The sequence below is a fragment of the Cyanistes caeruleus genome, chromosome 19 (genome assembly GCF_971803275.1).
Source record: "Cyanistes caeruleus chromosome 19, bCyaCae1.hap1.1, whole genome shotgun sequence".
Lineage (NCBI taxonomy): Eukaryota > Metazoa > Chordata > Aves > Passeriformes > Paridae > Cyanistes > Cyanistes caeruleus.
Genome location: NC_141719.1, coordinates 272,539 through 295,110, shown reverse-complemented (window position 1 = coordinate 295,110; position 22,572 = coordinate 272,539). Strand labels below are relative to the sequence as shown.

At 40.0% G+C, this 22,572-nt stretch overlaps 1 protein-coding gene across 8 annotated transcripts in view; it reads right to left on the bottom strand.

Moving 5' to 3' along the window:
* Positions 1 to 22,572, bottom strand: part of COX10 (cytochrome c oxidase assembly factor heme A:farnesyltransferase COX10) — a 169,510-nt gene that overhangs the window by 32,198 nt on the left and 114,740 nt on the right. For 6 of the 8 annotated variants that reach the window (XM_086857707.1, XM_023938430.2, XM_086857706.1 and 3 more), the window contains one exon: positions 2,086 to 2,156. The exons of the other annotated variants lie outside the window; for them this stretch is intronic. In XM_086857707.1, coding sequence (XP_086713833.1) covers positions 2,086 to 2,156 — 71 coding nt within the window. The remainder of the gene's footprint in view (positions 1 to 2,085; positions 2,157 to 22,572) is intronic. 8 annotated transcript variants of the gene reach the window in all.

The following is a 22,572-nucleotide window of genomic DNA, read 5'->3' as shown; positions in this document are numbered from 1 at the left end:
CATCAAAACCACCACTAAAAGCCTTTCCAAGGAGGTCCAGAGCCAACATGATGGAGAGTTAAAAACCTTCACTCTTCAAAAAGAATCTCAAGCTCAGGACAGAAACTGCTATCCATATTGTCCAGCTCTCTAACAACTATGACGGATAAATAAAAAGCAAGGGCAGCAAGATAAAAATGAGAATATATTTACAAACAGTGCAAATGAAGATGGATTACAAAATGATATCTCATTTGCACTGGATAGCACAGATGTTGTAACACAGCAGAACTAAAAATGTTTCATTACATGAAGCAGCTAAAGAGAAGAAAATGTCAAAACTCAAATGTCAGACAAATTTTGGGCAAGAACTCCCCAAACTTTGCAGATTCTTTCCCAGAGCCAAGACACCAGCTTCTTATGTACTATTTATCCAGCCCTGTCTTGTCTGCTTTTGACTGGTTTTAGCATAACCATTTACAGGTTATATTTAATCAGGAAGGAAAGAGCTCAAGGAATATCAGGAAGTATGTGGCAAAATTCAAGGTTAGATCACTTGCACTGGATTATTCTCTTCTGGCACACTGCAGAAGAAATAACCCCAACTCAAGGCCTGCATACTCCATGGTCTGCAGGGAGCAAGAGCAGCATTATTCAAGGGAAGTGACACTTTAAGGAATTTAAATTAGCTGTTGACAGGTAGGCAGATAGATTGATGAGTGATTGCCCAATGTCCCAAACATTACCATTTTGTGGTGAAAGCAAATATGAAAAGGGGGAAGTAAGAAAATCCATGAAATATGGTTTTGCCAATCTGTGGTGCATTCAGGTGACAGTGAAGTTAATTTAAGGACACTGGAAACCTAAAATAAATTGCTTTCTCTGAATTAGAAGTTGACAGAAAATTTCCTAGTTATATTTTTAACTCCAGAAGCACTGCAAACCACACTAGCAGAGATAAAAAGAAAATAAAAATAATAAAAAGAAAATCTCCCCACTATTTTTCCTCCTAGTAAGTGTTTCTTCTCCCAGGGCCTAAGGACAACATGCAAGGGAGGCAGAAGTGCAGGTCCCCCGAACCACACAATTAAGCCTGACTTACTGTATATCAGATGATGTCCTCACTGCAGTGGTCCCTAAAATATGTTTTTAAGTAAAATTAACTTGGGAATCTGCAATTAGCACCACCTTCGAGAACAAATCAGAACAAGTTTATTGAAGCGCTCTATTTACCACAAGAGTGAATTTACCCCCAAGGTTCACTTGACTATTTTGTCTCAATTTTCTTGTAATTTCATCTGTCATGGTTTTTTTCAGTCCTCCAAAGGTGATAGATAAAACACAGAAATAAATAGGATCAACTGTTCACAGAAGCCTAAGGGAAAACATAATTTTGTTATAAATACTCTTTGGCACAAATCATGGAAATGCAATACTAAAATTGTTTGTTGAATCATTTATGAATTGGGCCTTCAGTTTCAGTTTGCAAGTAAGCTGGCAGATTTTTATTGATGTTCTTTTTCACTTTGCTTTTTTAGTTGCAAAACAGCCCTTGAGAAACTCAACTGATACATAATCAAGAAAAGAGAAGGAATGGAAGACTTTTTTTTAAAAGGAATTTCCTATGCTAATGTAGAACTTTTTTTGCAGAGAGGAATTTAGTTCTAGATTATGACAAACTTTATGATGACAATTTTTAAAATTAATTTCCTAAGATGCAACAATTGTGAGCTAGATATGTAAAAGCAACACACATTTTTGTTTTCTTAGATGGGAAATTTTTAAGATTTCTTATTACAAAACAAAAGTTCAGTGGAACATAACTGCATGCTGCCACACCATGCACAGAGTCATCATATATGAAGAAATATGTAATATGAAGAGAAATTCTACCCTATTGAGAAATTCAGTATTTTATAGCTGTCAGTGCCCAAACTCCTCACCTGAAAGTTATAAACATGAAGAAATAGCAAGGAACAAAGAGTTGCATTTCTTTTAGTGTTTTGTCTCAAAGTGCTACTTTTCGTCATCTAAAGAAGGAGGGAAACTTGGAAATAGATAAAAGGTTTATTCCTCCTTAGCCAGAGCAGGTGTGCATTGCCTTACCTGATCTGTCCTCGCACCAGTGGTCTGTTTTTAGTCCTGTTCATATTTGAGTCAAATGGAACCTCAAAGAACTGTAATTAAAAAAAAGAAAGGAAGAATCAGAATGAAAGGATACCGGAAAATGTGCCATGCATAGATTGTCCTGTCTGCATCTACTGGTGCTTTAATCTCTGTTTTTGAAGGTTCAGGGATACAACAAAAATGGTAAATGGGTTTTATGGAGCTTTGATAATCTGAATTGATGCTTTTGGCATCCCCTTAGAAAGAAAATCACCCAGAGGACAAAAACAGTTTCCACAAGACCCCGAAAGTTTATCATTTGAAGTACAGTTTGATTCCAAGTTCTTTTTCCAACAGGTCTGACACATCTTTTAGACATACTCAATTACATTTGCACACACACATGGAAATTATGGCATCATTATGGCTGGAAATGATCTTTAGGATCATCCAGTCCAATCAGCACCACCACTGTGGTCACCATTAAACCACATTCTCAAGTGTCACATCCACAGGTTTCCTGAATACTTCCAGGTATGGTGACTCTACCAGCTTCCCTGGGCAGCCCCTTCCAATGCCTGACAAGCCTTTCAATGAAGACATTTTCTCTAATGCCCAACCAAAACCTCCCCCAGTACCAGCTGAGGCCATTCCCCCTCCTCCCGTCTCTGTTTCCCTGGGAGCAGAGTCTGAGCCCTCCTGGCTGTCCCCTCCTGTCAGGGAGTTGTGCAGAGCCAGAAGGTCCCCCCTGAGCCTCCTTTTCTCCAGGCTGAGCCCACCCAGACCCCTGACCTCAGTTTTATATTCATACAAATTATCCCCGCAAATGTTGCATTTCTGGTCTTTAAAAGACAAACGCTAAGGTTTTTTCCAAGATCACCTACCTTGCCAGAACCTATCACCCACCCCAAAATCAACCTAACTCTTGTAAAACACTAAGGGAACTGCTCTGAGCCTCTGGTTGGAGCAGGAGGGAGTGAACACACTATATGGTGTTATTTAATGTCACAATCTAATTTGACTTTCAACATGACCTATGGGAAAATTCAGACATCACTACATGCCCACTCAGAATTCCTTCAGGCTTCTGCAGGATCTGTTTTTTAAGTATATTACTGGAAAAATCTAAATGCACTTCGCCATCCAGGCAAATCTAAAGCCATTCAGTTTTATGTGCACAAAACAATAATACAAGTACTAAGCAGAGATTTATTTACAGAGAGTAGAATTTATTTACAGAAAAAAAAATTTTACTAATATTACATCTCAGGTTTTGAGGTAGAATCCCAACTATAGGGATATGCAGGAGAAGTACTGTAACAAATCATAATTCCAAACAGTCAGACTCTCAGTTAGTTCAGTGTAGCCAAACTGGAGACAGATTTTAGGTGATCATACAATAAAGGACTACATGGTAAAATTTATTCCAGCAAGTTGATTTAACATTTTATGCTACAAAATACTCAATTAACAAACACCTTCATTTTGATAGTCCATGTTACTGGTCCTGCAACTTTCTGAGCACTTCTATGGGAAAGCCAGTGGACAGTGACCATGGGAGTAGCAGGAACCTGTCAGAACCCTCCAGATGTACATCAAGGGAAACATGCTCCATTTCCAGGCATATGGAGTTTCCAGGAACTACTGTTCTCATGTATCACCTTGACATAATGCCTACTGAACTGGAAATCTCTGACTTCCAATTTTATTAGAGATACTCCTGAAGGAAGTGGGAGGGAGGCTGTTCATACATCTTCTGCTTTGCCTGGACTCTGTGGCACAGCACTGAGCAGCTTCTACAGTGATTTTTATGCAGCTGGCAGAAAATGTCTCACCCACTAATTGTTATGGCTGATGTGCAGTGGTCAGGGTCATTCCTAACGACCAGAATTGGTGAAGACCCTGGTTTGAAAGAAAAGCACAGAGGGGTCCTTGCCCTCCAATTCATGCTGGAGGGACAGATCAGATCTCAACTATAACACTAACCTGTAAGTGTTGGATGTTTCACAAAGAACCTCTATAGGATATAGACACAAGTTTCTTCAGAGCAAGGAAAGCACCCTGTTTTGATCTGAAACCAGTGATTGCTTGTCAGTTCAGTGTTTTGCTAATGGTTTCATTGTTATATTTCAGAGGCAATTATGGTAAATGAAGAAAAAAAAGACATTTTTCATCAGACCGGGAAGAAACTATAGGGCTAAAGCCTGTTCTCCAGGAAAGATTTGGGCTATGATTTTTTTTTTCTTGTAAGTCACAGGTTTTATTTCTGCTTGCAAAGGTCTGACTGCTTTGAGTTACTTCCAGTTTAAACTTGTACACATGATGAGATTTTTGTTTATTTGACAGTAATTAAGCTTATGCATAAAGGATCTATGTGCAATGGATAAAATCAAAATAATGTGCAAATTTTAAACTCAATGTGTCTCAGACACAAAATGGCTAAAATGAAGAGCAGTTGAATAGTCAACACCTGAAAGAATTTAAATTTATGCAGTTGGGTTATTAATATAAGCTGATGATGCCATGCTTAGTGTATCAAATATTTCCATATACTTAACACAGTAATCAACCTCTGAACAGAATATAAATTTTGAACAAGAATCTCCTCTGCTGACTTAAGTAGTCAAAAAATGTCTGTGTCTATTGTATACAGACACGGCTGCTCCTGAAATTAAGACTACTGCATGACTTGAGACTGAATTTTTTTGCTTTTTTAAATCTGACAATTGGAATAATCTGTCACAGTCAAGCATATGTATACAGCACAGCACTGTACTTCCAACTGAGCTAAACTTTTAAAAATCCTTTTACTGGCAATGCCCTAGATTCCTCCACTGAGCTAGATGCTATTCCATGTCAGCAAAATGTCATTTATCAAACTTTCTCCATTTTGCTCCCAGATGTTAAGCAAAATTCTCTCTCCCTTTGAAATTATTTTCCCCCGATATTGTAGAAAAAATGAAAAAAGTCATGCATCTCAAATATCATTCCATAGGAATGAAAGAGTGAAGTCAAACATATTATCTCATGCCAGGACAAGAGAGTCCTGCCTGTTTCAGCGAACAGTAAATTCAGTAAGATGAAGCTTAGATAAATAAATATTTTAGAAGCACTCAAGAGGCTTTTTCCTCAGGAAGTCTGAATGCATCAGTTCAGCTGGACATGGCAGAATATTATCTGCCCTCAGTATCTGGGAAACTGGCTTCCAGAAGGGTTAAATCTACAGCATCTAAAAAGCGCTGAGTGACAAAACTTGGCAACAGCTGTCAAGAACCTAACCTAAATTTTAATCAGTATGCATGAACATTCAAAACATGATGATGTCCAAAAAAAAAATACAAAGACCAGCCAGTACTCTGTAGTTTATTTCTCTGCCAGGCTCATAATACTTTTTGTGCAGATCTCATCTCATAAATATACAGAAATTATATCTTAAACATCTCACAGTTTCTACCATAGCTGTCACATTACTGCTCAGAGTTGTTTGCTGTTTACACTCATGGGCTTTCTGTCCTTCAGCTTCTTCACATTGGTTTCCATTTTGTTTATAAGTGAAATGTTGAACATTTAATTTAAAGCTACCTATTGGAACCAGCAGCGCCTGCAGAGGGTGGTTGAGCACTCAGACCTTCCAGGGGGCTCATAGATGAATAATTTTATTAAGACTATAGCAGGATTTCTGTATCAACAACTTGCAGATGCAGATTGCACTATGCTGGCACTTCCAGGACTACTGACAGGGAAAGAGGATAGCATGTCCAGTGCCTCTGCAGGTGACTTCTGCTTCTTCCATCAGTTCACAGAATCACAGAACCTCCTGAGTGGGAAGGGACACACAACGATTATCAAGTCCAACTGCAGCCTCTGCACAGACATCCCAAGAATCCCTCTGTGCCTGAGAGCATTGCAATAACACTCCCTGAGCTACAGCAGCCTCGGGCTGTGACCATTCCATGGGAAGCCTGTTCAGTGCCCCGGCACCCTCTGGATGTTGAACACCAAGACCGCCTATTAAGTTTCCCAACACAGCAGCCTTACAATTTTCAGTTAATTAGGCCAGTGGAGCCTTGAGTATATGCTGTATTTGCCATCCATGGTATCTCTCTCATGCAGGTATCTCATGCATGGTATCCATCTCTCATGCAGGAGAGATTGCATCTACTGAATTACAGCAGTTCAACACTTTTTACTCCTGTTCACATGAAAACATCAATAGAGTGCACAAAGAGGAACAATATGCCGTAGAGTTTATCAAACAGATCTGCCACACTTCATCTAATAAACATCTTTCATAGACCACTTTGGATTTCAAGTGTATCAAGGACCAAGCTGGCCGCTGGCCCAGCTCTAATTGGTGACACACGGTGGAAACAGCAGCAGCTGAAACAGTCAACCAGTGTGCCATGCAGTGACATAACATTTTACTCTAATGCTAAACACATATATTTATAGCAGAACTGATAATCCCAGAAGACTAAAGATGGAATGGAACCTTGCCATTAAAAGACAATTTAATTCAAGGTCACTCTTGAGGTCCTCCCATTGCAAAAGCACCCCTGAATTCAAGCAAGCTTCCATGTGTTCTTTGCCATATAAGAATTGCCCTATGGATCTACATATTTCTCTTTAAAGCCCCCCAGAAGCACAGTTCAGGTAAATTTTTGGCATTTATGAGTGAAGCAGTGACCTCCTCCTGCTGGGCTCCAAAATCCCTCCTGCTTTGTACCACAATGGGAGGTGGAGATGAGCAATAGGTGATGGCCAAAGCTCCTCCTCAGCTAAAATCTCTTGCTACAAACCCAAGCAAACATTAATATGATACAAATAAAGAACACTACAGCTGGATACCCCACTAGAGCACTTCAATGAATAGCTACAGCCAGAGGTGAAATTGGGCTGTATTGGGGGCAAGTCTTGCAAATACTGATCTTGCTGAATTAGGTGTTTCTGAGGTTCTCCCAATTCTCCCGAGCTACAAAAAGCCCTGATTCTCTTTGGTTTTCTTTGGTGTTGCCCAAGAGCAAACAGTTAACCAGAAACACCACTGAAACACATGCTGGAAACCAAAAAGGTGCATGAACCAAGGAGGAACAGGTGGACCAAAACTGTGTGGAAAGCACAGTGGCAGAGCAGACTGTGGATATCCGGGCAATAACCTGCAGTTTCCCAGGAAGGTGACATCCAGAAAGCCATTCCTCACAGCTGGCCATGCAGCCTCCAAATTCATCAGGTTTCAGCATTAGCCTTTCACATGAAGTCTCCCGCTTTTCACACACAGCCAAAAGTTGCTTTAAGCAACACTGGAAACCCACCAGACCACAAAGCATCAAATACTTTCCTCTGAGACTGTTCTTCCTCTCCGTATTGCCTAATTATTTCTATTCCTCATGTTTTCAGTGATTTATCTTACACTGTCATAAAGTAATACATAATTACATAAATGGAGAAGAAAAACATAACATATAATTAATGGTAAATAAGATCGAAGTCAAGATTATTACAGATTTCCTTCTGGTTTCCTTTCAATCACTTTTATATGAAAACAACAAAGAATAATTAAAGCATATTACAAAAGTCTTTTTACTCAATTGTACACAGATGTGACTACAAAAAGAGTGGAGGGAAGGATTTTCAAAAGCACTCGTGTACTGATCTAACACGATTCTCACTGAAGACAATGGCAGTTTGACTTCAATGAGAGCAGAGACAGACCAACACTGAGTGATTCTGAAAATCCTACCCTAATTGTGCAAACAAGAGAAGGCTTTGGAGACTGCTGGCTTGGAGATTGTATATTTGAGAATCATAAAGGGCACACAGCACCTGTTTGTCTTCAAGATATGAAAATAAAGCAAGGCAAATATTTTAATGATTAGAAATAGCTTTTTCTTTTTTTCTTTTTAAAGGCAGTATCTGAAAACCCTCTGGCCCTGAAGTTCTCAGTCTTACTACAGATCTACTCTGATACTTTCCATCTCAAAGAGGATTCTAATTAAAAATGAGATTGATGCAAGCCTGAACAATGTCACTTATAGACAGAGGAGGGCAGCTAAACCCCAGACTGTCATGTCCCACAAAACTGGAATGCTCTGCCACATAAAGGATCTGACACTGTTTATTTTCTTTTTTCCCCCACAAAAGACACATTCCTATTATTAGCCAGCATTTAAAAGCCTGTTGCTCTATACAGGGAATACAACAGGAGGAAATTGTTAAGAAAATGTAGATACTTGTGACTTTAGAGTCATTTTCAGAATGGAGATTTTCAGGATGGAGAAGGCAGACTCTGGTAGGCACACATCTGACCCACTGGACTAACAACCTGTTGTGCCAGCTCTGTTTTTAAGTGCTCAAGAGGTGATGCTGTTATTCTCTTAACCACTCACAAGTGTGCCTTTCCAAGGATTCCCAGAGACACTTTCCCCAGAATGGGGCAGCTTCTTAGGCTTTAACTGGCATTTAGTATTACAGTATCCTTAACTGGCAGCAGCAGCTGGAGCCACCAGCACGCTTGGCACACTGCTCCATGATTGTTTTCAGCTCATCCAGATCTTTTTAATTGCTCTGACCAACAAAACAAGTGGTCATTGAGCTCTTGTAGCTTGGGCCTCTTCCTCAGCACTCTGGCCAAACAACATCCTTTGATACCATAAGTGCCATTACAAGGAGCTTGAAAAGCTCACGGCTGTGATAACATGGAGTGTCACATAACATGACATATAACATGTTCCTAATGCTGCTGCTGCTGCATGTGGGGTTTGTCACAGTGATGAGGGGTCAGGATAGAGGAGAGGACGATGGACATACCCTGAAATACACTGCTGGTAACTGGGGAAGCCCAGCTGGATAAACCACTGGCTCTGCAGGTGGATGTGCTTGTAGCACACACTTGAGGAAGAGCAGTGAGAGTGGAAGGAAAGACCCTGGGCTTGCTGTGTCCAAGCCTGCCACAAGAAGGAATTAATAATAATTATGGAGTACATGTTGTATTCATTGTATGTTCAACTTTACAAGTTAAATAACATGGCATTTGTACCAAAATTCATTATCTACTTCACATAAAACATTTTTCCTGTCTTTATCTTGATTCAAGTTTTCTAGTACCAATGCATGAAAAACGAGCTCATTTAACCTCATTTTTTTTATTGCACCTGATGTCCAAAGCTTGAAATAGGAAAAAAGACATGAATCTCCTAGTTTAGTAAATGAGAAACAGAGCAGGTGACCGCCAATGAGTCTGTCTCTTCTCATTAAAATCGTATTTTGCTAAGAAGAGAACATAACAAAAATGACATAAAAATTAAAAAAAAAAGCAGGCCCTTATAAGCTGTTCCATCTTGAAAACTATTGATTTTGTGATCCACCTAGCTAGTGTATTCCCAAGACCTCATGGAGGTCAGCCATGGCTTCAGAGGAAATGAAAGCTGGATACCATAGACAGGCTTCACCTCATGTTATCCACATTGGATAGGAATACTGCTTTCTGGCCAGCTGCCAAAGACTAATAATTTTATACATTTACCACCACCAAGTCCTTTCTATCTAGCACACAATTAATGCATCCACAAACAAAGCTCCTTACTCCAAGCCTTTCTTGAGCCCCTCTTTCAGGAGTACACTTGCCCATCAATGCTTTTGGGCTCCTTGATCAAAGGAGGCAATTTCCAAGTGCAGGACACGCTGCACTGAGTATCTTCCCATCGTTCTGGATTTTGTTGCTGTCAGGCTCTTCTTTTTTGACTTAAAACTGCTAAAAAATGTGTTTCAGTTAGATTAACAACTCATACCCTTCCCTTGTGCTCACCCAACCAACTGCACCCACAGAACAACTCGATCTGGCCAAAAATCAGCTAATTTCCCTCAGGATCTTTCCATTTTTTTGATCTGTGTCACTGGGACAGGTCACCCTGGACACAAAAGGAGGAGAGGGAAAGGCAAAAGCTGTTACACCGCTTCCACTGCTGTGCTGGTGCATCATATACGCCAGGAGAGAAGCAGCAAGCTCAATGGTCTATCCCCCACTGAGGGGTTAAAGTGTTCTTTCTTTCCAGGGTCGTGGAGACAAGGCAATGAAGCAACTTTCATCTGTGTTGTACTGCCCTGGAATAAGAAAACTTCACCACTCCACACACACTTCCACAACTGAGCTCTGATCACCCCACATGTATTCCATAGCCCTGCAAGTTTTTAATGATGAATTATCATCATTAAATAGATGTCAGAAGTATCTGACATGTGTAACACAGTTTCTTCAGGAACTATGTTATTACTATGTATTTTAGGAACCATTATTAGGGTTGAAGAAAAATACCACCTTTATGCCTTACCAAAATATCCCCTGAATCACTTTGCAAAGACATTTTCTTCAAGAGATTCCTTTGCATTAAATTGTATTTGTCACAATGTCAGCATGCTATGAGTGCAATGTAAAATTTAAAAAACAAACAAAACTTCAAATAAAATCTCTTCACCTATTGCACAAGATCAGTATCTGGTTTAAGTTACAATATGTCCTAAAATACACCAGGCCAGGTCCTCTGGACACAGTGCAGCTGCTTTGAGCAATACTGCAGATAAAATCCGATACTGAAGATGGCTTAGACAAATTCCTGTGGTGGAATAAAGCTGTTACTCAGGAACTCTTGGGGAACTATTTCTGCTGCTCAATGCAGCACTCAAGTCAAGCAGGAGATCCCGATTCAACCAGGAGACACAAATCTCCTCCAGAGGAGTGAGAACAGAGGCAGGAGCTGTGAAGATTTTATTATTTATTATTTATCTCCCTAGTAAGTACAGCAGGATCCTGAGCTCCTGGATTTAGCCCGGCAGCTGTAGAAGGAGCAGGTCACTCAAGCGGCCTCCAGACCATTAGTATCAACTGCTTTCAGTCCCCTGTGGCTATTAGAGAGCTATAAAATCAAGCAGCCTCACTGTGCTCTGCTCTTGCCCAGGAGATTAGAGCAGGGGAAGTAGGAAGGTAAGGTTTAAATCACTTCCACTCATCTCCTGGCTCCAACCCATGTGTCCCAGATCCAGGTCATTTTAATCAGCCTTTTATAAATTGTCACTCAAACGGTAAGAATACTAATCCACTGCAATGTGCTTCCTGCCAGGAACCTGAATATTAATCCATAAACTGTTCTCTTATATCACATGGAGATGTGCTGGTTTTAACTGCTCATGGCTGACACATCCTATTAGTGAGTCTTTTCTTCTTCCAAGACAGACAAAAAGTAGCATTGTACATACAGCTACAGGGTTGCCTGCTTTTGGGGAGGCAGAGGTAATTTCAGTAGGTGCAAACATATAAACTGCTTGTTCAAAATATCTTCTATTTTCAGAAATAAATTAATTTTTATACTTTAAGTTCCTGGCATCTATGAAAGAGAATTTGCTTTGGTCTGGCCATGTTTGGCAAAATGAAAATCTACAGCTCCTTCTGGCTGAAATATTAAAAACCTCAAAGCCCTAAAACCCACAATGGATGAAATGCAGGAATGCTGTAACAGAATCAGTAAAAAAGTTTAAATGTGAATCAGGGTGTGAACTGGCATAGGCCTTTACTGACATCCCTCAGCAATGCAGCATGCTAACCATGTCCAAATGTCACAGAACTGATCTGCTCCACTTACCCACAGCTCAAACGTCCTAATAAAATCATTCCTTAGGAATTACTACTTTTAAAGATTAGGAGATGTGATCAAGGAGAACTTCAAGTCACATTTTATATACAGTACACTTGGGGAATCAATCAAATCTGCAGGAGAGAGTTTACAACAAAACTTAAACCAAACTTTCTCCTGCTGTTCCAACGTCTAAAAAGAGAGCACAGGAACCCTAAGGGGCATTTCAGGATTTACACTGCACTGGCAGAACAGTCTCACTGCTTCCCTACAGTGTGTGCTCCCAGAGCCAAAAGGAGACCAGTTCCTAATATACTGAAGAGTTTTAATTGTTAGGGGAGCATATCACAGGCACATTGGTGAGTGCAATGTTGTAACTTCATTTCATGACAATGGTTTTACTTAGTTTTAAATCTTGGCAATAAAGTAAATTAAAAGAAATCACTCTCTTCCATCTGTATAGAACTTACCAGAAAGCTATCAATATATTAATCATGTATTTTTTCCTCTAATTAATTTCACAGATATTTGACGTGGCAGGCAACACGTGTGGTATTTTCAAAGTATTCTCTCCTCCTAAGGCTATCACAACTCTGCAGATCAAAAGACATGTAAGAAATGCTCACAAGTTTCTATATATTATATAAAGATTCTGGTCAAGCCTAAGGATTTTGCCCATAGTAGGTTAGTTTTGGTAAGGGATTTGTCTTCTTTAAAACATGATTTTATACAGAATGTGTAGAACTGCCAAATAAAGTAACAAAACAATAATAATAGAGTAACAAATATCCGAGGTGTAGCTCATCACTTAGCACCAGCTTTGCAGTAAAATCCAGTAACCATCTTCTTTTCTAAAAGCAAAATGCACCAATTGGGACCATGAACTGGGGAGGACCATCTCTATGCTCTTCTGTTGAGAGCTGGATGACAAATCTGTACACTGAGAAGTCACATTACAAAAGACGTCTCAAACCCATAATTAGGTCTCACCTTTCCTTCCCCTTCACTAAGAATGAAAGTGAAGCAAGAGTCTCATGATGATCCACTGGAAAGCACAAACACCCAAACCTGTTGCAGTGATCACACCATCCATCTTTCTAAAGCTGATCAGAAATGTTTGTAATTCCAGTACTGCTTGCAAATCCCAAATGCTGAGATAACACACCTATCAATCTCAAAAGGGGAGTTGAAAAATAAATAGTTCCAAGTCACGTTACTAAGAGGGATTCCACACACTATTAATTTTACCTTGGAAACCAGTTAAGACACCAAATCAAATTACCTCCCCTCTTTTTAAGGTATAATGACCTATTTACTTGCATAAATTTATTTATTTTGTGCCAGTGATCCTTTCAAAAGCCTTAGAAGCTTATACAACATTAATTTTAATCTGAGTTCCGGCAACAGAAAGATTTTTGCCAAAAGGAAAAGATATGGACAAAATAAGATAATTCTCTCTCTTAGAAGGCTATTCCTAAAATATAAGCATAATAAGGTACATAATGACATATAAGCAAGACTTGTTCTAAGCACTGCATGAGCATCAATATGTTGGAATGAACTGGTGCTTTCCACATGAAACCTGGGGTAGCTTTTGTTCCCTTCAACTCCACTGCAGCTTCTTGCTCATGAGTGCTGTTACAGCAGCACTGCTCCACATCTAAACACATGTCCAAAACTGCACACAAGAAAAGGGTTATTAAACCAGGAACTCCCTGTCCAGCCAAAGGGCTCAAGCTTTTGCAGCTCAGTGAAATGGATATTACCAGAGCAGCGAACTCCCAGTGGTTTTTAATATGGATATGGAAATGCCATTCTTGTCAGGTTTGTCTTCCAGGTGGCTCAAATGTCACCTTTGTTTGCTAAGTGTTAGTCCAATATGAAATTTTCTGAGCATCTACTGGGAAAAAAATAACCAACTTTGCACCTCAGTGGCCTGATTTCCCCCAGGTGCCAGTATCCATCCATCCGAGAGCTTCTGGGGGGACTATTTCCAACTCCTTCCTGTCAGTGCCGCCATAGGGAAGTGGAAGCTTTGACTACACGGGTCTTGCTAAAGCTAGATGGTTGTGACTGGTGCTTTGTTCAACTACCAAAAAAAAAAGGAAAAAATCATCTGGTTTCAGCAGGACACTTGACTGAGGCACTTCACGAAAGGCTTCATTGAAGCCAGACTGCACCACAAGTGCTTTGGATATTCCATGCTTTCCATGAAACTAAACCCAGAATCATGAAAAGTCTTTTTCTGGTAATGGAAGTGCATTATAGTATCTCATCCTGGATCAAAAGGATAGGCAAGGAAGAATACATACATAAAGAAAGACAGAGACTTCTTCCAAAGACATGGAGTGTCAGGACAAGGGGAAATGGCTTCCCGCTGCCAGAGGGGAGGCTTGCCTGGGATGTTAGGAAAAAATTCTTCACTGTGAGGGTAAGGAGACCCTGGCATAAGGTGCCCGGAGAAGCTGTGGCTGCCCCTGAATTCCTGTAAGTGTCCTAGACCAGGTTGGACGGGGCTTGGAGAAACCTGGAATAGTGGAAAGTGTCCATGCCATGGCAGGGGGTAGAACTGGATGAACTTCATGGTCCATTCCAAACCAAACCATCCTGGGATTCTGTGTAAGAAAAGAAAACAAAGGACTGGAAGTCCAGCATCAAGACTGAACATTGCTGGCAAGTAGAGGATAAAACAAAGAATTTCATTTGCTTATCCCTGAGCCCAGATCCATATGTGGTACCACCCAACACATATATGCACCTATGGAAAAGGAAAATCATACAAAAATCAAAATATAAAAGGCTATTAGGTCCTCTAAAAAAATAATTGTAAAATCAAATCACTTACTCTAATGGAAATTCTTGAAATTAAAAAAAAACCCCAACATTGCAAACTCAAAATAAATATTGCCATATTTCTACAACCAAAAACATATAGTGAAACACCTACATTTGACCAGATTTCAGTTCATCAGTGGTGAAAGTGTGTACAGATACCTGAGAAACACTAGCTTTGCAAAACAAACTGTAACAGGTTCTTACTCCAAAACAAAAATACCTATAAAATACATCCCAAGAAAAAAAAAATAGGCTGAAAAATTCACATCATATTAAAATTCAAATTAATTTCCCCGTGTAAGCAAGTTCTTAAATGTATCCCTCCATTTAATTACATTGTAGTTCCTGTGTAGACAAGTCCCAAGATGCTCTTACATGATAATCATTAAATCTGGAGTGGTGAAATTAATTGCAATGTTCAGTAATTCTCCTTATGAACTAAGATTTATAGAGGAAGCATGAAATAAAACGATCAAAGCACACAGTTACTATATCTGTATGTTATACTTCGAAAAAAATTAAAATAATCATTGAAAATTATAAATATCTGGGATCAGATATTTGTATTACCAAAACTGCTGCAAAAGGTAATGCATAGCCCATCTACTTATTTAATTGAAGTATTAAAATAAATAAGAAATCTAAGTGCATTTTACAAGTCATTTAAACACTGAACAAATCATGAAAAAAAAAAAATAACAGAATTGTGTGATTTAGTAAATACGATTTCTTTTTATTAGCTCTACCCTTAGGTGCTTGTCTCAAAAGTTGAGGCAAACTATGTGAAAAAATTCCAGTTTTGAAAAACAATCAGAAATTAGACAACCAGATCCAGTTGTGGTCCCAGGACCAGCAACTAGAAAAATAAAAGAAGTGCCATGAAGAAAAAGGAACTTTGCATCACGCGCCTTGTCCTAGCGGAACACTGGGCACCCATCCCTGTCACGCCCCTTGGCAGTGTCCCTCTAAACATATGCTCATACAAATAAAGGTTTAAAATATATTTTCTAAACTAAACATACCCAAGGCAGGTTTGGAAGATTGCTCACAGGATTTACAAGCACTTCATTTACACACCAGCCTATGCATTTAGTATATAAATATTTATAGTTTGGCAGCTCCCTCTCCCAACCTCCACAGGTTTTCTCTGTTGGGTTTCACCAGTGATATTTCTTTCGAATTTCCACATTTCCAGATGCTTTGCTCAAACAGCCTTGATAGAGAACAGTTGTGCCTATTAGCAGACAAGCTGCTGACAACTAAGCCGAGCTTCTAAAAGGTGGCAGGGAGATAATAGGGAAGGGGGGCACGATGACCTGCATATACTGAGATGCCACAGAAAGTCCTAGTTAAGCCCCAAGCCTTGCCTTGAGCTGTTTCTCCTCTCATTCCAAAATATTTCAGTCAAACCTCACCTTAGTCAACCATCTCATTACCCAGCACTCAGTTCTTAGCAAAAACAGCCTCTGATTAAACAAATGAAAGATAATGTTGCTCCAAGAAGTTATAGACTACAAAACAAACCATATTTACAGATGCAGAATTGTAGAATCATAGCATGGTTTGGAAAAAACCTTAAAGCTCATCTTATTCCCACACCCCACCATGGGCAGGCACACCTACCTCTAGACCAGGTTGCTACAGGCCTCAATCAACCTCACCTTGGACACTTCCAGGGCTGGGGAGTCCACAGCCTTCCTGGGAAATGTGTGCCATTGCCTCACCATCTCTATATAAATATATTTCAGAAGGGCTGTTTCTCCTGCTTGACTACTCGAAATAAGGGAAAGACAAAAAACCCACCATTATTTAATTTTGCTGTATCCTCTTGTCTTTCTTCCCCACAAATAAGTAAATTATAATCTGCATTTTACAGAAGATACTCTTTTGGGAAAGGAAAAATGGCAAGTGGGGCTGGAAGTGCAGGAGTTGTGTATCTGCACCATTCCTGAAACTCTCTGAACACAGAACAACGAACACAGAACTCTCTGAACACACAAGGCTAGTATTTCCACCATCATCAAGCCATGGTACTACAGGAAAGCAGCACCAAATCAAACCCAGTACGAACCAGCAAAGCTGGCAATGCAGCTCCACCTCACCCTGTGGCGAAGTGCCTTGAGGAAGACAAAGAGTTACATTGTCGCACCCCAAACCCCTTGTGAAGGGTGGCCCAGGGTTTCTGATTAGGTTTGAGACCCTGGGGATTTCTCCCTTGCTGTGTTTCTAATGGTCCCTGACCCTGAACTCCACCCTCAAAGGTGGAGACCGTCAGGAGTTCTGTCCCTCAAAAACCCCTGCTGTACCTGTCTGTTCGGGGCTCTTTGTTCTGGATCTGAGTTTGTTCTCATGCTGAATAAATGGTTTCATGAACAAAGGCCCGTGGTGTTCCATCCTGGTCCCCAGAATCCTGCTGCTTCCCTGGATGAGATCCTGAGGTTGCTGACTGCAACATCACCCCTGTGGGGTTCCAACTCTTTCCACGTCTGATTTCCACACTGGGCACAGTCCATGGTGACAGATTTGCAGAAATGCCACAGCCAGGCTTTGCCTTCTTATCCAGCGGACAACAAGTAATTCCACTGTGCATTCCCAGTTTGTATTTCCTTAATGTCGCAGTTATCAATTTCTAGGGTAACATCAGATTACAGGGGACTTGGGTTTTATCTCAACACAAACTGGCTGGGGCAGGTCAGTGCAACTGGCACAGGCACACTGGGAGCTGCTCCTGGTCCAGCAAAGGCAAGTTCAGGCACATCATGCTTCACCCATCCCAGCACTCATGTCATTACCACTTCCCCAAGGAGGAGCTGCAGCAGCGCTTCCCAGCGCTGTGCCAGACAAGACAGTGGTTTTATTCAGACAGCAAGCTTTCTTTAGACAGCACTGGAATTCTTCCAGGCTAGATAAAATCTAATTATTTCCATGCAAAGAACTAAAATACTCATCAAAAACACAAGACCTCATTTATGTTCTGATACTCCTCCTCAGGCATTCAGTTTTGGCCACTGTTGAGACAGAATTTCTTTGTTTTGACCCTGAATGACTTTCCCAATGCATCTTACAGGTGAAGGGGGTTCCAGCTGCTGCACTCCCACCTGCTCCTTAATTAAAGATGCAGAGGTCTGACATAAACAATGTTACAGACTGGACTGTGATACATGAGAAGTATGTGGATAGGTTTTGAAAAACAGACTGTTGGCAATTGTTTTTGGTGTTTATTTAGAATCTTTAAATCGTTTTAAAATAGATAACAAGAATTGTTGCTACTTAACAACAGAAAGAGAGAAAAGAGCAAGGAAACCCATTTGTCACTTCCAAACAATTGCCAGGAATTGTAGATTTCTTTAGGAACATAACTAATTAAGAAAATATTTTCTAAGTAACATGAAAATGCTGTTAAATCAGAATTATCTGAGTTCAAAGAGCCATGAGAAACAGGAACAGCACCCTTGTCATGACACCCAGGGGCTGCTGCTCTCTCAGACATCAAGGCACTAACATAGAGCCAAGCTGCTTCCATGGTCAGGTTAATCCAAATACCCTTTCCATGAACTAATCAAACAGGCATTTAATCAGCCTGAGGAATTACCAAACCTAAGGGGTTTTATGGAGGAGTTTTTCCTTTCATAAAGAGTCCTGAAACTTTTAGTCCTGAAGGTCTTAGATTATCAGGCTACAGCCAGACTAGTACAAAGCATCCTTGATGTCTAGACCAAATGAAAAGATTAGCAGGTCTGCCCCAGTGCCGATTACACCAGGCTCATACTATTTTTCCACTGGATGCTTTCATAATTAAATATCAAGTAACAGGAGGCATTTTAACATTTATGTCACTCTCACCTATGAAAGCAACACGAAGTTTCTTTGCATTGAGAACTGTAAAGTATTAGAAAGCATTCTATGGCTGTTACAGCAATCTGTCAAGCTGTAAAGAGAATTCTAGATTTTAGTGAAGGGGATCCCTTGGGAATACCATGTATTGTGAAAACTAGAACAGCAATCACATTATGCCTTTATGGACAAAGCGGAATGAGTAATAAAAGCCAACAAAAACCAACTTTCATTCTGATTAGAGATCACAGATTAATAAAGCTTCAACTGCAATTTAAAATTAGGTAGCATCATCAATCACTCAGGTCTCTGCAAGCAGCAGCCATGGTGCCTGTGGAGGAGGCAGCAGGGATACCCTGGGAACGAACAAGACAGTTGCTCTGAGCTCTGCCAGGGAGCAGAGCTCCTCAGACACAAGTAGTTGAAATGACCTGGAAACTTCGCCAAGCTCACAGTTTTTATCTACTTAATTCTTGGTCCAGGCAGGTGCATCAGCTCTTTGGACTGAAGAAACATGACAGGTTTTAGCTGTTTGGAATAGGTATTGTTCTGCATGATGAAAATATATCACATTTTAAATTCAGTCCAGGGCCACTCATAGGGAAAAAAATCCCCAAAAACTAGATTTCCAAATAGAATGAGTCCTTATTAGAGGAATAAAAAGGCAAATAATGGATCTATTAAACAACATTCATACTTTTTTGGTAATTTCATCCAAAGACAAGACAAAAAGCTAGGCTTTTATGGGAGTTTTTTGTTTTAAACAGCTCGATGTAAAACTTCAGCAGGTTACTCAAGCTTCCTGTGGAGGCTGAAAGAGAGGGTGAATAAAGTGCTAAATAAAGGGATGGGGCTGGGCTGTCCCTGGAGCACAGGGAGCTATGTGATACACAAGGGATCATTGGTTCATAAATCACTAAGAAGTTTATGATAACGGGAAACCTTCATCCCATTTCCAGCTTAAATTTACATACAGCTAATTTCTGCCCACTAATTCTTTTGCCAACACTGCTCTCCAGCCACAGCAAGGTCCTTTTCCTCCTGGTACTTACCCCTGGATATATTTATGGAGCAATCAGATCCACACTAGCTTTTGTCTTGCCAAGCCACAGAAGCCAAGCTCTTTCAGCCACCCCTTGTAAGTCTGCCTCCTTGTTCCCTCCCACATCCCAGCAAGTTCTTTTCAGCACCTGTTCCCATTTGAATTAATTTTTCTTGCGTATGGGAGACCAGAATAGTGCAGTTTTGCAGATGACTATCTGCTAATGGCATTAGTGGTTCCCAGCCTCCATGGAAATGCCTTGCTTGAATCAAGATTTAATTTGCCTTTTTTGCACTAGTGCACAGTCATGCTCTAAGAAAGGAGATTTATTTGCCTTTTCTGTTCCTTCTGCCTGAGAAAGGTCCAGGATTGATCCAAGTGTAGATAAAACTCTGAACCAAAAAGCAAAAACCTGGTTTTCAACCTAGGTCAGGTGTTAATAGCCCAGAGAGTGATCCTGAAGAAGTCATTTCATGTTCTTATTTTTCCATTCCCACACTATTTAAATCCAGAACTCATTAAGGCCAAGCATCACCTCTTAATCTAAATTACCCCAGTACCTTAAAACAATTCTCCCTGTGGCTGGAAAAAATCCTCACGCCTCCTGAACTCAAAAGTTTCATGAAACCATCTAGCTCTGAATTATTTTCGTGGTTTGTTATTGTTTGGAAAGATGTGTATTTTAATGCACAGCCACACAAGTATATGTAAATGGGGTAGTATTAGTAAACAAAAAGTGAGCTGTTAATGGCTTACTGAATTATGGCAAAATCCAAAGGCATTTCCAGGACCTTGCAAGTTTTCTGTTATTTTTGAGAATGTTCCCATAAATGTTCATTACTGAGCAACCTTTGGTGGGTCTGCACTGGCTGTGAGATTTACTGAAAAACAGAAGACAAACTGGATTTGGGGAGACATAAATCCACTAAGCACTTAGCAATGTCTGCAAAAAAAACCAGAAGAGATGGGGACAGCGCTGGTCAGGATTACTCCAGGCTCCCAGCATGCTGTCTCATCATAAAAATGAAATTGTGAAGAAAGGATGATCTTCTTGGATATTCTTCAGAAGTTTTTACAAATTATTTAAGTTAACAGTCAGTCAGTCATCACAAGGAAACACATGAAAAGTGAAAAAAATCCTCAGCACTAGAAAAAGGCCTCATCCAAAGGGATATTGAAGAGAAGAAACCAATCCTTCTGGACTTGCCATAGGGCACAGGAGATACAAGCATTGTTAGTAATTGCAGAATCCCAGCATGGTTTGGGTTAGAAGGAAACTTAAAAATCATCTCATGCCAATCCCTGCCATGTCAGGGACACCTTCCACTAGACTAGGTTGCCCAGAACTCCATCCAACCTGCTCTTGAGCAGCTTATCATAGAAAAATTATATCCTACCAACCAATATCCAGATGGAAATTTAATGTCTCCTAGGAGAGTGCAGCACTACCTTCACTCATACAGGTTGTAATTTAGGCATACACAGAAAACCTCCAGAATTCAGACAACTGAAACCCAAAATAGGTCTCCACCAAATGCAGCCTCTAATACTGCTAATTAAAAACCTAATAGTATGGATGTATAATTATACTAAATAGAAACACTTCTGAATTGATAAAGTTTTACGAGCTAATACTTCGAGGTTTTTGTTGGTTTTTTTTTTGTTTTAAGTCATTTAAAACACAAGTTGAATGGCAATAATGAGCAAGGAGCTGTGGGATTACCCAAGGTTTTGCAGACCCTTGCACTAGCACCTGAAGATAAGCCTTCCCAAAAATATGAGCTGGAAAAACCCTCTCCACTTACAGGGCTGGGCAGAAGGACTTCCAAAGGACACATTAAAAACTGAATACATATTAAAATATTTTTTTATCTTATTAGTGGAGCAAAAATGTATCCTGTGTGCCATTCATGCCATGCTACTTCAGCTGTAACAGTGGGTTCAATCCCATCCTTAGCACAGGCATGCCAGAGATGCCAAGGAATTCCTGGTGGGAGCAGCATGAGGTGCCAGCAGCTCTGCTCAGCTCCAACGGCACAGTTCCTAATACAACTGAAACACATGCTGGGTGTCTTTCTCATGGCAAAATAAAACTTCTCAGGATGACGGGAATGTTGAGAAAGAAACTTAAGGAGAAATTTCAATGTGAGGTTCTAGTGAAGGAAACAGCTGATCCTGGTCCTTCTTACTTACCAGTCCTACAAACCCTACATTTCAGTCATACTGTTACACTGCCCCAGTTTGGTGCCTTTGTCAAAGGCCTATTTGATTTTAAAATACACTCTGGACTCCAGTTATCTGCCTCAACAACACATTGCCCTGAAATATGGATAAAAAAAAAGAGCTGTTCAGCTCCCCACCACTTGTCCGTACGGCTTATCTTGTCTTTAGTACTCACCCTCATTCACAGTTACTAAGTCTGGCAAAAAACCTAACCTCCAGTGTCTGCTATGGGAATAACTGCAGAAGGAGCCAACAGATATCTCAACAGGTATCACCAATGGGATAATCCCAGTACAACAACCAAAAGCTCAGCCAACCTAATCATAGTAAAAGGTTAGGAATTAATTAACACTGGAATGACAGCTCAGTGATTTCGGCATCAGCTTCCAAGTAACTGGACTTGTTGGGAAGTCAACAGTTGAGTTCCAGACAAGGGAGGGCCAGATATTATTAGTGTTTTGAAAAATATATCATGTAATGTTCTGCCTGTTATTTAAAGAAAATAAAAAGAAAAGGATTTTACTAATTAGGTCTTCTGTCTGATACATGACTGACATATTTGGTAGCTTCAGAATTTTATCCCTTTTCTCAAGGCACCTAACAAGATAACCACTGTGAATATCAGGAATGGTTTAAGGAAATAATATTTTTTCTCATTATATGGAAGATTACACTATTATTACAATTATTAGCAATTAGCATCAGACAGCAATTTATAATTTCCAAACTCAGATACAAACATAAACAATTTGCCAAGAGAAAGCCATGTGTTATTCCCATTGGTTGGGAAACAAATGATAGAATTCAAGTGATCTGTGCCTTTACAATTGAAATGGGAAGCTTATACAAGAGTTATGCAAATAGGACATTTGGGATAGTTTCAGTAGACTACAAATCATTCTGAGTCTCTGACTCTCAAACAAAATATTC